General features: G+C 37.2%; 2 protein-coding genes and 1 long non-coding RNA gene across 5 annotated transcripts in view; 1 reads left to right on the top strand and 2 right to left on the bottom strand.

The window, feature by feature from the left end:
• The first annotated feature begins 5,671 nt into the window (after positions 1 to 5,671).
• On the top strand, positions 5,672 to 6,164 carry LOC134666362 (uncharacterized). The gene is made up of 2 exons (XR_010098493.1): positions 5,672 to 5,719; positions 5,996 to 6,164. It is a non-coding gene; the product is annotated as an uncharacterized LOC134666362 (long non-coding RNA).
• Positions 6,165 to 9,640: 3,476 nt separating this feature from the next.
• Positions 9,641 to 10,396, bottom strand: LOC134666255 (uncharacterized). Its single transcript, XM_063523408.1, has one exon. The coding sequence runs from the start codon at positions 10,337 to 10,339 to the stop codon at positions 9,641 to 9,643; it is 699 nt and encodes a 232-aa protein (XP_063379478.1). The 5' UTR covers positions 10,340 to 10,396.
• Positions 10,397 to 11,159: 763 nt separating this feature from the next.
• The window catches only part of LOC134666110 (uncharacterized), a 54,809-nt gene continuing 50,472 nt past the window's right edge, over positions 11,160 to 15,496 (bottom strand). For all 3 annotated transcript variants that reach the window (XM_063523261.1, XM_063523259.1, XM_063523260.1), the window contains exon 5: positions 11,160 to 15,429. In XM_063523261.1, the coding sequence (XP_063379331.1) occupies positions 14,719 to 15,429 (711 nt within the window). In that variant the 3' untranslated portion in view covers positions 11,160 to 14,718. The remainder of the gene's footprint in view (positions 15,430 to 15,496) is intronic.

Below are 15,496 nucleotides of genomic sequence, written 5' to 3'. Positions count from 1 at the left end.
GAGAAAATACATGTAAAAAACACAACTTGATAAACAACAGGTCTCAAATTTAACAGCATAAATTGATTTCCTGTAGATTCAATACAGCAATGTAATTTTCTGCTATTGCCTGCCTTGCCCGTATCGCAAGGCGTATTATATAAAATGATTACTGTGTTTTCGTATTAATCTTTGCTAATTTATATTAAATTTATTTATAATCAATTATTAACTGAAAAGCCAATAGAATATCCTAAATTCTTAACTAGTTAGTAATTACTTATATATAGCAATTCAACAGAATGGAACTCTGGGACCTATTCAATTTAATACAACGGCAGGTATTAATTATATTACCACTTTTGTATAATATAAATGTACATAGGTCACTAGATAAGTTTTGCAATAGACAAATATGAAACAAAGAGGAGAGGTGGTCTATCACATATAATCATAGACTAGGACTCCTCTAGACCGAGTATAGTCGCGCTACCCCCTCTGCCACGCATACGGTAATTTTACTCCATGTTCGAGTCGAAAGTGTCTTTGTGTGACGTTCGTGTCTTTGAACGGACCAATCACGGCACGGCACTTCGCTCACCTCGTCCCGCGCACCCCCGCATTTTTGGCATCATCAGTTGCATGAAATAATTGCTCTAAACTCGGTCTAGAGGATTCCTAGTCTAATATGCATATAATTAATTATCTTACGGCAATTGCTTATTGTCAGGCAATTACTCTGCTTGTTTGCCTCCCATACCTATAAAAAGAAAGAATTTATTTCATAATTTTGAACTGTTACAAAGATCAGTACCTAGGCTGTTACCTACTTAATACAGAACTTTATGAGCACTAAAACGACTGCCACTTAGTCGGTTGTATTTATGTAATATAACGAATTAAAAAGCTACCTATTAATAGTTGCAGCTATACAAATTTCATCAATCCTAATGGATTAATATGAGCTGTAATGTGTTGTGCCTCTAACCGCAAAAGTATGCAACCAAATTACAAACTGTTAGTTTTTATTAATTTCGAATGGGTTTAATAATTATGCCTACAATTTTTATCTGTATATAAGATGTGTTTTTCTCAATAACTTCATTACAGTTTCAACTGTACCAAAGTTAAGGTAAGATCTGTAAAATAAATAATTATTATTACGAGTAAAAAAATATTTCCCTTTATTGCACAAACCTTAAAAGTAGATGTAACATAATGGCCAATTTATCGCTTAAAAAAAGATTGAAATCCAGACAATCTAAGGGTAGAGGACACAATTGTAACAATAATTTTCTTTTATTGAGTTTAAAAAATATGTTTTTTTTTCAGATGATTCTCTTAGCAGCTCTATGCCTAGTCGCAACCGCTCTGGCTGCTCCAGCTATCCCAGCAGCACCACTAATACCAGAGGAGTTCCGCATACTGTCATCCCCATACATCAATTACCCGGACCCAACACTTTCCATGATGATGAGAACCCTGGACATGAGGATCGAACCAGAGCCTAAGGAGGAGGAGCCGTATGAAGAGCCGAAAGAAGAGCTCCCTGAGCTGATTGAAGAGCCGAAAGAAGAGCTCCCTGAGCTAATTGAAGAGCCGAAAGAAGAGCTCCCTGAGCTAATTGAAGAGCCGAAGGAAGAGCTCCCTGAGCTAATTGAAGAACCGAAAGAAGAGCTCCCTGAGCTAATTGAAGAACCGAAAGAAGAGCTCCCTGAGCTAATTGAAGAACCGAAAGAAGAGCTCCCTGAACCGTATAAAGAGTCAAAGGAAGAGCTCTCTGAGTTGATTGAAGAGCCGAAAGAAGAGCTCCCTGAGCTGATTGAAGAACCGAAAGAAGAACTCCCTGAACCCTATGAAGAGCCAAAGGAAGAACTTCCTGAGATTGAAGAGCCTAAAGAAGAATTACTAGAAGAACCAAAAAAACCCCTACCTGAGCCCCCAAAAGCCCCAGAATTCCCCAAACTTGAGACCAAGCCTGAGCCCGTCCTGATCAACCTGGAAGTCCCCAAGCCTCCATCTTTCATCTCCAACTTCATCAACGCCTTCCCTAGCTTCAGCAGCATCCCATCTTACATAAGCAACTGGTTCAGTTCTAGCAACAAACCTACTAAGATTTTGTATACTCCAATGTACTATACTGGGTACCCCGGTGCTGTGATCGTTGAGGCACCTAAGCCTTAAATAAAATTGTTATGTAGTGTGTGGTTAACAGCTGTGAAATAAAACGACTGAAACTTTAGTACAAATTGACTGTCTTATTTTTTTTACGAAAATTACACGAGCAATGAAAACGAGTCACTAATGTTTGAATAGCATTTCCGTATAGAATGGAATCCGTTTTTTTCTCGTGAGTGTATTATGAGTACTTACAACCTAGCATATTTTAACTTAATAATTTATGGTTTTAAAAAATAAAAAATAAATTTTCAAAAAAGAAAACTTAATAATTATCTAAATTGAATTGAATTGACTTGCACTATAAAATAATAACCAAATAGTGTTCTGAGTACACTATTAATTGGTAATTAAAAATCAATTATGGATACGAATTTAGATTGTGGTGAGAATCAGCATACCGCAGGATGATACCTACCTACTAAAAGTTAATATACGGTTGGAGCCAATAAACATAACTTTACTAATACTTAATTTCTTATTAATGTGATGATATATTATTTATTACATTCCTAACGGCTCAATTCGGGAAATGAATTAGAGACTCACTAGATATGAAATAGTAAAGATATGTGACGTTCCACTGCAAAAGGTACCTTATGGCCTCTTGCACCGCGATTCGGGAAATGAATGAGAGATTCACCAGATATGAAATAGTGAAGATATGTGACGTTCCACGGAAAAAGGTACCTTATGGCCTCTTGCACCGCGATTCGGGAAATGAATGAGAGATTCACCAGATATGAAATAGTAAAGATATGTGACGTTCCACTGCAAAAGGTACCTTATGGCCTCTTGCACCGCGATTCGGGAAATGAATGAGAGATTCACCAGATATGAAATAGTGAAGATATGTGACGTTCCACGGAAAAAGGTACCTTATGGCGGCTGGCGCTTACGTCGCAATATAGGAGCGGCGTTAATAATAGCGTAAGCGCTAACCGCCATAAGGTACCTTTACCCGTGGGACGTAACATATCTTTACTATATCGTGTCTAGATAATCTCTAATTCATTTCCCGAATCGCGCCGTAAGTCATCCTTTCAATGATATTACGAAGGCAACGCATGAAAAATGAAAAAAGAGTGTAAACGGCCTTCTATGTGTTGGCACACCTACTTTCGTTCAGGTTTTAGCTCCATACAAAAGTAGCAGGAATATAATATCTGCTTTCTTATTAGTGCAGTTCGCATCTACTACCTAATTTATGATTTTTACTGAACTTTAAAAACGAAATTAAATTAAATATATAAAATAATATGTGTATAATGTGTATGTATGTAATATAATATGTGTATAATATGTAGGTATATATTATTATATTATAGGCTATAGGTTTTAATTATTTACTTGTGTAATAATTGAACCATAGTTTACTTTTTTGTACATAGTGTTCGTTTGTCTATCATGTTTGTTTTAATTTACTCTCAATTGCTCAAAGGTTGACTGGAAGAGATCCCTTATATTGATAAGTTCGCCTTTGTACATTATATATATTTTTTGTTCCATTGTAATTTAACCTGTCTTATGTACAATAAAGTGTTTACATACATACATACATATATTATTACGTATTTCCATATAATCTTGGGCCCATGGGGTCCCGGACCTTTAGGAGTTGGGAGGCATGCTTGGGGTCCAAAGCCAACATCGAATAAGCCCTTTAAGACAAGTTTGATGTCGTATACGTATAGAACGCCTGCTGGAATATTATTATTTATTTATGTTTTTATGCTCTAAATGATATTTTGATGATATTTGTTTCGAAGTAATCTATAATTCGCAACTTTCAGTGTAGATATTATTTTATAAATAATTAAAACATATATCTACTTTGAAAGTTGAAAGCATAAGCTTTATTCAGATTAACAATAAAAGTTCCATTCAACATGAAGTTGCATTATCATTTCCTTTATGATATTTAATTGCCGATCCCATAAATCCCATCCATATATCCTTTTAGGTTCTTAATTTATTTAGCGAATATTATCTCGAGAAATACTTACACTAAAACACAAAAGTCCTTGTAGAATAAGCTGGGTGTATCAGAGTATAGACTCATGTAAATAATGCTTAAATAATGTTTTGTAAAATACACATGTAGCTACCTACCTATTTATTTCCTCTTGTATTCGAAATATAATATGTAAAGTAGTGCTTAATCCGGGCGAAGAGACCCATTTCTGCCTAAAACTATTGGCAAAATCACAATATCTCGTTAGAAATAATACTATTCTATTCAACTAGGTATTACTGACTTACTAAGCATACCACAAATCAGCCCCACACAACGCAATCTTAAATTATTTATAACGTAAAGAGTAAGAACCTCAAAGTTAAGAATTTCCTATAATATGTATAAATCCTCACTTAAATCAAGACCCAGCTCACACCAAATGACCCTAAATAGAAATCTGATGTACCTATTACTAAGAAGGGATTTTTAGAAATTAAATTCCTAAGGGCAAGGGGGATCGGCATTTGAAGTTGTAGTTTTGTATGGATATCGCGTAATAGAAAATTTATTTTACATAAGTAAGTTTAGAGAGGGACGCTTCTTCAAAAGATATAAAAAGTACTTTCACGATATTTCAAAATTCACCCCATAATCCCCATATGGGGTAAAATTGGGGCTTAAATTAATAACAAGTAATTAGGGGCTGAAATGAAAAACAAGTACTTAATTAACTATATGAATAAAAAGTTATAGATAAGTAATATTGCCCGTATATATCTTACTCAATTTCCTCATGAAAAATTACAAAACTTCCTTAAGGTCGAAAATGTGTAATCGGGATCGAACTTTTTTCTAGTAGTGGAATTAAAACTTCGTAAATAAACACGATACAACAATACTATTTTAGCGTTTCTGAAAATCCACTCTGTTAAAAGGCGTTAAAAGTATCAACAAGTAATGACACATAATCTTTTACAATTTAAGGGTTCCGTACCTCAAGAGGAAAAAACATCTACGAGTTACGGATTTACACTTGTAAAATCATAATTTGACATTTTGTACCACCTATTTATTTATTTTTATGAAATGGGGATTAGGTGGTTCGTACGCTGATCACTTGTTTGTGACCAACATGGTATAAATCCGTACACGGCGGGAAGAAGTTGATAACTCGAGATATTATATTGAAGAAATTTTAACTTAAAATAAAATTACATAAAGCTAAATTTTCTTCCATTTTTTTCTCGCCACTTATCAACTTCTTCCCATCGTGTAAGGAAATATAAAAAGCTGATTTTTACAAGACCGTGTTCCTCCATTGTAAAACAAATATCTACTGGCTTATTTACTTTGCTATTAATGTTTAGTAGAAAATACATCATTAATTGAAGCAATCTAAATCTCATCATGTTGTGGTTGTGCGTGTGTCATTAGTCTTAAAAAGCAGTTAATATATAAATATCTTTTACCGCAGAATAAGAAAGCTAGAATGTATTAATTTCATATTTATTGTTTTATAATTATTTTTATTGATTTGTTCTGTATATAAAGCGTAGATATCTTTCTCAAGACATTCATAGCAGATTCAGCTGTACAAAAGTCAAGGTGAGTTAAAAAAATTAAAAATAACTATTAATACTAAAATAACTTTTGTACCATCACCAATCAGAGAATCACTAAGCTGACCAAAATGCCTGTTGAATCGTCAAATATAAGTGACATCGCATCGGGCATAATGGATAGTTAGGCCTTCTACTTATACCCCTGCCTGACCCTTGATCTAAGACTGCGAAAACCACTGAGGCAGGCTTCGAGGGTCTAGCAGTACAAATAATTTGGTTGATTGATGCTTGTAAGATTAAAATTACGGCTATTTTTCAGATGTTTCTCCTAGCTCTGTGCCTCGTTGGAACCGCTTTGGCTGCTCCAGCCATTCCGGAAGAAACGATCATTCCAGAGGAGACCCGTGTACTGGTGTCTCCTTACATTACTTACCCGTCGCCAATTCTTCCTCTGAGAACCCTGATGATCGAACCGGAGTTTAAGGAAGGCGATGAGCTAAAGGAAGAGCCTAAAGAATTGAAAGAGCTACCAGAAGCCCCTGAACTCCCTAAACTTGAGGACACTAAGCCTGTTGTGGTCAAACTGGATACCAGCAAGCCTCTTTCCTATTTTACCAACTGGATCAACTCATTACCGAGTTTCAATTTGCCAAATCTCCCTTTCATCAGCGGTTTCTTCCCTTCATCGAATGGTAAGGTTTTGGTGCCATCGTACTACCCTGGGTATACTCCTTTGATCGTCGACCCAACGAAGCTTTAATGATTTATGATGATCCGCCGATTTATGATAATGTGGGAAAATTATTATTGGAATAAAATTGCAGCTTTTACATGACTATGTTTTTTTATTAATTTTTTTACTTGTTATTTTATACTAACTCTGCAGTTCATTGAAAATATAAGTTGGCAAAAACGCGTAGGTACCTATCCTAAGATCGCCTTTAGTACATAACTTCCCCTAGTTAAGTCAAACTTCCAACTTCAACATTTATTCAGCAAATAGGCCACAAGGGTACTTTTACACGTCAACATTGAATTCAAATTCAAGCAAAAATAATAATAATACATCAACAATTTTATAAAATACAACTAACTGTAACAACTAAGGTAATTAAATCCGCTATAAATTGTCCCATGGGATTCATGTGCGTATTCAAAACTTTTAGGATTTGGAATAAGTTTTAGTGTCATTTTCATAATAAATAAAAACTTTTTGCAAAAAAAAGAAAACCGACTTCAAAAAGGATGAAATAAAATATTATCCTTTTTAAGTCTATGCGTTACCAACTGATATGTTTGAAGTCGGTGCCAAGCCAACTTTTGAAGCATACCATGATTTTGGTGCGATTCGATAAGGATGTACGTTGGATTGCCTTACACGACGACAATGAACATACTTTCTGTAGATACAGTCGACGTTAAAAATATCTTTACACTTTTCGTCTTATTACAAAGGAGTAAGGTGCAAAAGTATAAACATATATTTGACGTCGACTGTACCTAAGAACACACCTCAGAACACACGATCAAACCTTCTTGGTACAGTACCATGTTTGTCGGCACGCAAGCGTGGGATTGGGACTGAGTTATTTCCCGTCCCCGTCCCTTATTCAGAGGACTACATTTCAAAATATAAAACAATTCAAGGAATTTACGTTCTTGCCAAATTTCACCTAAAACGGTTCAGTTGTTTAGCCATGAAAAGGCGACAAAGAGGCAGACAGAATTACTTACACATTTACAATAGTTATTAGTACAGTTCTATTGGGATTTATAGTCATAAATCTGATTATTTTTGACGGGTATTGTTACTACTTGGCTTGGCACCGACTTCAAACATATCAGTTGGTAACGCATAGACTTAAAAAGGATAATATTTTATTTCATCCTTTTTGAAGTCGGTTTTCTTTTTTTTGCAAAAAGTTTTTATTTTTCCATTTTTAGTTTTAACGCATTGTTAAGAGCGCGACGCATGAATGAAAAACAACATCATGATTAACACTAAATTCGTGTACCTTCTTTAATAAATATGTAATCAGGAATTTTCTCGAGGCCGTCTGGGAAATTATAATTCCTGTCACTACACTAAATCCATCCTCCGCCCCACCACTGGCCCAATCCCTCAACCCCCGCTCACTCTACCTCACAACGCATCAACCCCTGATCCATGAACCCCTCGAACCAGCAGCCCTTCAACCGCCATTCCCCGACCCCTTAACTCCTAACCCTAAACCCCGATCAGTAGCCTTACCAGCTTACCAAGAGTTTGACATTGATTTATTCGCTAGCGTGTGTAATTTACTTTCTTTGCATCTCGCTCGTACTGGCATATTAGTGCGAGCGAGATGCATAGAAAGTAAGTTAGGAAGACGTTAGCGTCGCTAACTTAGCGAATATGTCAATGTCAAACTCGTGGTAAGGCTACACTTGTACTACATCAAATTGGCGGTTTTCGGATTTGCTTCCGAAAACCGCTCGAGTAACTTTAGAAAACACCGAAATCACTTTACACGTGCCTTTAAAAACTGAGGAGTTCCCTCAATCCCTCATGGATTCCATCATCAGACCAGAACCAAAAATAATACAGAAACATCTTGGAGGCAACTCCTTCCAAACAAAAAAAGAATTACTCAAATCGGATCACAGGTGCCGGAGTAATCGCTGAACACTACATTTAAAAAAATCATCATCATTATCATCAAAACAATCATCATCATCAGGTCCACTTCATCAAAGTGGTGATTTTCGGGAGAAAATGCTCGAGTTGCTTAAGAAAACACCCAAATCACCATACATGTGCCTTTAAAAATTGAGGAGTTCCCTCAATTCCTCATGGATCCCATCATCAGAACAGAACCAAATTAAAATGGGACCAACTCGGAGGTAGCTCCTTTCAAACAAAAAAAGAATTACTCAAATCGGACTACGGATGTCGGAGTAATCGGTGAACGTACATAGAAAAAAAATAAATAGCCACAACCGAATACAGAACCTCCTCCTTCTATGAAATGGAAGTCGGTTAAAAATGTATAGTGAACTGGTCGGGTGGCTAATATACGAGTATCTACGATATTTTATATATTATAATTTTTTAACGTTTTTACTTTTTTTTGTAACTCATTTTATTGTGAATTCAAGGAATATCTATTTCTTGTTAAAAATATTGCTTTAAAATTGTAGAAGGGGGAAGTTGAGCACCAATGGCGAAGTTAGGCTTCCCTGCGGTAGATATTTTTCCCAACCCTCATTTTCAATGAATTGCAACATTAATAACGGGCGTTTGTTGTATCTGTATGCCAGTTTGAAGCTATTTATATAGCTTCAAACTGGCATTTTTTTTTCAATGTAACTGTTGTATTGAAAAAAAAATTAAACTCTAAACACTGCCCCATTTAACGAGAACGTGGAAAAACTGAGAAATGATTGTCTTTATTTCTATCGCTTTTGACGTAATATTTGAGCATTAGAGTTAGGCCAAGCGAACTCTTCAAGGCAATTGCAATGACAAAGTTTGGCAATACCATCATTAATGTCAAATTTCTATGCAAATATGACGTTTGTAATGACACTCCTTCACGTTGTTCTTCTTAAGTCGGTGCAAAGTTAGCTTAGACGGACTCTAGAGACATTGATTATCAACAATCGGTGTTCGTTGGGGACTTTGGTTTCCATACGTATCATAAGATTCATAGGTACTTATGATCATTTCGTAATGATATCAGCGATTTTAATTTTTTGAGGAATAGTTTAAGATGAAGAATAATTTTCAAGAAACACCACAAACACTACAATCAATTCATTGCAAAATGATTAGGTTATTATCCATTATTAGTGATCATGTTAGTTATGCAGTATATTTACAACGAAATTTTCAATAAATCAGGTTATAACTCGAAAAGAAATTAAGTAGTAATTGAAGTATCAGTCGTTTATTAATTTGTTTCTAATGATAGCCAAACCAGCTTTAGAAACCGTCATACCATGGGGACAGGGTAGGCACAGGTGGGGGCGGCATGCGACTGGTCGCTGCCGTAGGAACGTTGATGGGCGTCGTGGTTGGGGCTTGAGTGGTTACATCATTCCAGTTGAATCTATGGTTCCCTCTGGAGCTGTGTCGCATGGGTACCCTTGGAGCAAACGTCGGTGCAAACGTCACAGGAGCAAAAGTCACCGGCTCTACTGTTGAAAAGCTTGACACAGCACGGCTGCGTATCTCAGGTTCCTGCCATTGGGGCTCCTCCGTGACCACGATCGGCTGCCTGTATTGGTTCTCGTAATTGTTTTGGTTTGCCAAGTTGTCCCAATGGGGGAAGGTAGGAGGGGCGGGCACGTTCTTCCAGTTTGCGACTGGGCCGTCATATTTCGGGGCTTTTAGCACCGCATTCCATTGCTCTGCCGTGTACGGAGTAGGATTTTCCGACCGAATCGGGCTCATGTCTCTATCGATGGGGATAGGAGTGGTCGTTCTGGGTCTGTTTCTGTACTTGTGAATGTTTTCTTCCCTCATCTCGACTTGTGCGGGTTGGTCCCGTCTTATCTGCTGGAAGTTGAACACCAGGTTGGTGTCCGGCCCGACTGGATGATAACCTGTGTTGTCAATCGGGAACGCATTTGCAGCGAATGCCGTTTTGGCCACCAACAGGCAGATTGTTAGACGCAGCATTTTGCAGGCAGTCTGAAAAAAAAAGTTACCTTGATAGTTCTACCACAGACTGCTCAAAATAAACTGTTAAGAGTCACATGAACCCGCCGTCTAAAGCCGCTCCCATACACTCATTGTAAGTTTGATTGTATGGCGGCGGCTAGGATTGTGTGACTCTTAATCACTCGTCGGACTAAAAAAAATATTAAAATCTATCTACTATTTTTGGTATTATATTTAGTGCATGACACTACCGTACCTTAAGCGCAGCTGCAACAACTGTTCCAGATCACAGCTCGATATTGTTTATAAATGGCCCATTTCTGCCAAAATAAAACTTGAATAAATTTCTCGTTTTTTGTATGCTAATGATAATTGGGTATGTTATTTATTTTTAATTGGTGTAGATGCATTGGGAAACTCGTTAATAGGAGCAAGTTTCCCATACCGAAATTTTGTTCAAGAAACGTTAAGAAATATACTTACAAGTTTAATAGGTACTTGTACATATTATATTATACTATCGTAAAATGTGTCTACTTTACTTCCCGCAGGGTAATTGAGCTCTAACATATCACACCCCAATATCGACATACCAACAAGCACTAAGAGTTACATCAAGAAAAGTCTGCAGCGATTTTGATAGCCTACACAGTGCTAGTGTTATTTTAAACGTCTTTTCTTGGTGTAACTCTATCGTCTATCACCAACCTGTCAACCAGACATTTCAATCAGTTGGACGGTTAGATAGTTTTTTTTTCCCCAAGTCTAGTTGGTTAATAGTAAGGCATTCCTGGCTGTAGGGTTGACCATGAGGGCTAGACGAAATGAAACAGATACCTTGTCATTATAATTTTATAATACTTTTCCATAATAACAAAACAATTAGTAACAAATAAATTGCTATTTAATTGGTTAGAATAAATTACATATTCGAGAGCACAGACAGTATGACGTGATAATGTAAATTACTCATTTAAGATATTTATTAAAAAGTTTTGACTGCTTTTTTGTGCACGAACACTAGTCAGTATAAATTAATTCCCGTGGTAGTCGCAGCAACAAGTCGCCATTTTGAAGTCGTCACTGTAGGGGCCCTATTTGACTCAAAAAAATAACAGAGGTTCACCATAGCTTCGTAAGTCCCCGCGTACTTGCTCAAGTACAAATTAAATTCCAGTTTTGAACTCTTACAGAAATAAAAGAAAGTTCCAAATTTAAAAGCGCAAAAATTTACGTGGGTCTTACGAGGATAGTTACTTCGGTGCTGTTACAGTCAAACTGTCATATTTTGCGATTAGATATGTTGTGACACTATCTCGAGTCAAATAGGTCCCTGACAATTTGCAGGTGTAATGAAGAATTATTGGCCGCGACATAAGACATGCACCAACTTACAACTATGTTACTGTGGAGCATCTACAGCCAATATTAAAATTACCATATTAATTAAAGTGTATATCATTAAGTACTACCTTTTTAAATTTTGTGGTCGACTCTATAATTATTTTTTACCGCCGTTATAAGCTGGTGGTATAAGCAATTCATAGAATTCCCTTATTAATAACATCAAAAAACGGCTTATTTGTAAATACATTTGGATGCATCATGTACTATGGTGTGGTGTAACTAGCAGATGTGATTTTGATGGCGGGATATTTTTTTTAAGACTTTAAAGTCAATTAAAATACCTGCATTTTAAAACAATTGTGTCAGAAAGTCCATTTTTAGGGTTAGGGCATAGATTTTTGACCAAAGTTAAGCAACGTCGGGAGTGGTCAGTACTTGGATGGGTGACCGTTTTTTTTTTGCTTTTTTTGTGTTTTTTTTTTGCATTATGGTACGGAACCCTTCGTGCGCGAGTCCGACTCGCACTTGCCCGGTTTTTTTAAAATATCTGGTCTCAAAATCTTGTTTATAGGCAAGCTACAATTGAGTTGAACATATACATAACTACATACATATAATCAGTGGTCAAATTAAGTACGCAGGTTTTTTATCTGGATTACTTTTTTAGTCTGAATACATTAACTACCTACACTCTTCCTTTTACAGACAAAATCACCACACATGAGTTCATTGACCTTCACTTTGAGGCGTGGGTATATTATATGTATTATAAGGATAGTCACAACGTCCTTATTTGATAGTTTTATTGTCTTAACGGCATTTTTTCTATTTTTGACATAATATAGTAAATAGTAAATACTTTTGGAATCGCTGCATTATTATCTTTTGTCTTATTACTAGGTATATATATATATATATGTCGCAGTAAGATAGATATATCCGTTATATAGCTAAAACCCTAGGGATATAATTATATGACGTAACATAGTTATACGAAAGCGATTCATTACTATCTTACTAGGTATATAACTATAATACGGCTTTAGTTTAGTGATATAGTTATATCACTGGATTAAGTTTAGTGAAATAATTGTAAGTAGGAGTGCAGCGGTGCGGCGGAGGTATAGTTATATCCCTAGGGATATAGTTATATGCCGTATAGTACGTAACTACGTATTATAATCATATTCCTAGTAAGATAGTAATTGTAGGTATTAGGAGTGCGGCAGTGAGGCGGAGGTTTAGTTATATCTCTAGGGATATAGTTATATGCCGTATTATAATCATATTCCTAGTAAGATAACTATTATATATATTTTCATGCTGCTATTCTTAAGGGTTTATGAGGCATTGCGATCGATTCACGAAAGCTGGCGCGAGATTTGACAGAATTTCAATGAAAATAGCTGTCACTCAGTAGAAATCTCGCGCCAGCTTTCGTGAATCGACCTGTACTTTTACGTAATATTACTAAAAAGTATTATACGGCATATAACTATATCCCTAGGGATATAACTATACCTCCGCCGCACCGCTGCACTCCTACCTACAATTATTTCACTAAACTTAATCCAGTAATATAACTATATCACTAAACTTAATCCAGTAATATAACTATATCACTAAACTAAAGCCGTATTATAGTTATATTTATATACCTAGTAAGATAGTAATGAAACGCTTTCATATAACTATGTTACGTCATATAATTATATCCCTAGGGTTATAACTATATAACGGCTTTATCTATCTTACTGCGACATATATATAGTCCTCCTCGCCGTGTCCGACGATGGCGACTCCTCCAAATGTTTTAATTAGGACGATGGAACGCTCTTATGTGACTTGCGAAGCCAAACTTGGTTTTGAAGATGCGATCGCAAGGTCCGCAGTGGAGCTGGCCGGCTGAGTTGTAGGTGTAGGTATACGAGGGCTTCGGTCGCGTCTTACGGAGATGGCGCTTAGCATCTAGGTCTTCTAAACGCCGCTGCTCGTATCGGTCTACTGTTTTATGAACAGTTGCGCGCCATTCCGTTCTCTGCAACGCAATCTCCTCCCAGGAATCACTCGGTATACCGCAAGTTATTAGGTGACGCTTGAGGACGTCTTTGTGGCGCAGGTACTGACCCCCCTGTTTCCTTTTTCCGCTGGAGAGTTCTGAATAGAATACAGCTTTGGGTAATCTGTTATTGTCCATGCGCACGACGTGGCCACCCCACTTCAGCTGGTGTTTGATGATAAATGCCTCGATACCAGGCATCTTGACCCGACGCAGGACTTCCGTGTTTGGTATTTTGTCTTGCCACTTTATGCGCAGAATTGAGCGAAGGCAGCGTAGATGGAACGAGTCCAGCCTTTTAATATCTGCTTTGTAACAGCACCAGGTTTCTGCGGCATAAAGAAGAGTTGGTATGACTATAGCCTTATAGACCATAATTTTGGTTGTTAATTTAAGATCATGTGATCGCCAAACACGGTTGTTTAGTTTCCCAAGTGCTGCGGCTGCATTAGCTATCCGGGCTGGTATTTCGGACGCAAGGCTATTGTCGTTCCGTAGCTGACTTCCCAGGTACCTAAAGCGTGACACTTCTTCCAGATCCTTGCTATATATTATTACTAGGTAAGTACGATGTGATTTTCAATATAATAAATAAGTAGGTACAATGTTTGTGATGGCACTTACTTGATCTAAATATTGGTATATAAATATTTTGATCGTATATTATACAATTAAGAATATTAAGCGTGCAGTTTCACAGCAGAAATATTATTACTGCTTTTATAATAATCGTGTTAATAAAATATAATTCATATAACTCATTACACTCATTTTATAAACTTAAGTTATGCGTTAAATAACTTAATTTATGAGCATCATTTTTTACATTTTTAATTACTTAATTACACTTAAAAGTAATATTAATGGCTAAGTGTTCGCGTCGTTCGAAAATCGTTTTGTCTCCATTAATAGTCACATGTGAACAATACTGATTCAAAGTTAATAATTTAATTAGGTAACTATATTTCACTTACAAAGTTTTTTAAGCACACTAATTTATTGGCCTCGGGTCGTAAGGCGTGGCATCGTGGCCGACATATCTATTGTTCTTGCGTACTTGGAACCCTTGTCCTGGCGAAGTGTTATAATATATCACTCTGCGGATACCGAACGGGTCTACGTATCCGAAGCTGCCCGTTCGTTCATCGGAACTATCAGTTTCCTCCTCATGATACTGTTTCGGTAGATAATACCGGAACCCGTTTCTCCTAAAAGCTACGCCGTCGTAACCAGGGAATTGAGGAGTGTAGCCGTCGCCGATATGAGCTCCGGCTCTCTGCCTTGCGAGCCAGGCATCCGCGTGTCTATAAGAATTTGGGTTGTAGATGTCGACTCTTCTGTACGGTGTGCTGTCGCTAGCGTAGTAGCCATCATCGATGCTATTACTGTCGTACGAGTTTGGAGAAGGCGAGGCTTCGCTTGCGGTTATCGGTGGGACGGTGGCCCTGAAGTCGTAATTCGGAGTTACGGTATCGATAGAGTTTGGCGACACGTGGACGCGAGGTGTCGATGTCGGGAGGCGAGCTGTGATGGAGACTTCCGAGGGGAAGGGCGGGGCGAAGCTTGAAGATGGCACTGGGGTTTGGGTGGTGGTGCTGAAACGAGGGGTCCCTCGATTCACTGGCACCTGTCGGTGGGCTGGTGCAGGTGTTACGCCGAAGCCAGAGTCTGTTGGTGCGGTTTTTGCTATTTTCAGTGACTCCTGAAAGAAGCGAAATTATCAGTAAAGAGTAAAGAACTCACTGTTTCTTCGGTTGTTTTTTCATTTC

The sequence above is a fragment of the Cydia fagiglandana genome, chromosome 7 (genome assembly GCF_963556715.1).
Source record: "Cydia fagiglandana chromosome 7, ilCydFagi1.1, whole genome shotgun sequence".
Taxonomy (NCBI): domain Eukaryota; kingdom Metazoa; phylum Arthropoda; class Insecta; order Lepidoptera; family Tortricidae; genus Cydia; species Cydia fagiglandana.
The sequence above is the reverse complement of the archived record's forward strand: the minus strand, read 5'-3'. Positions and strand labels throughout refer to the sequence as shown.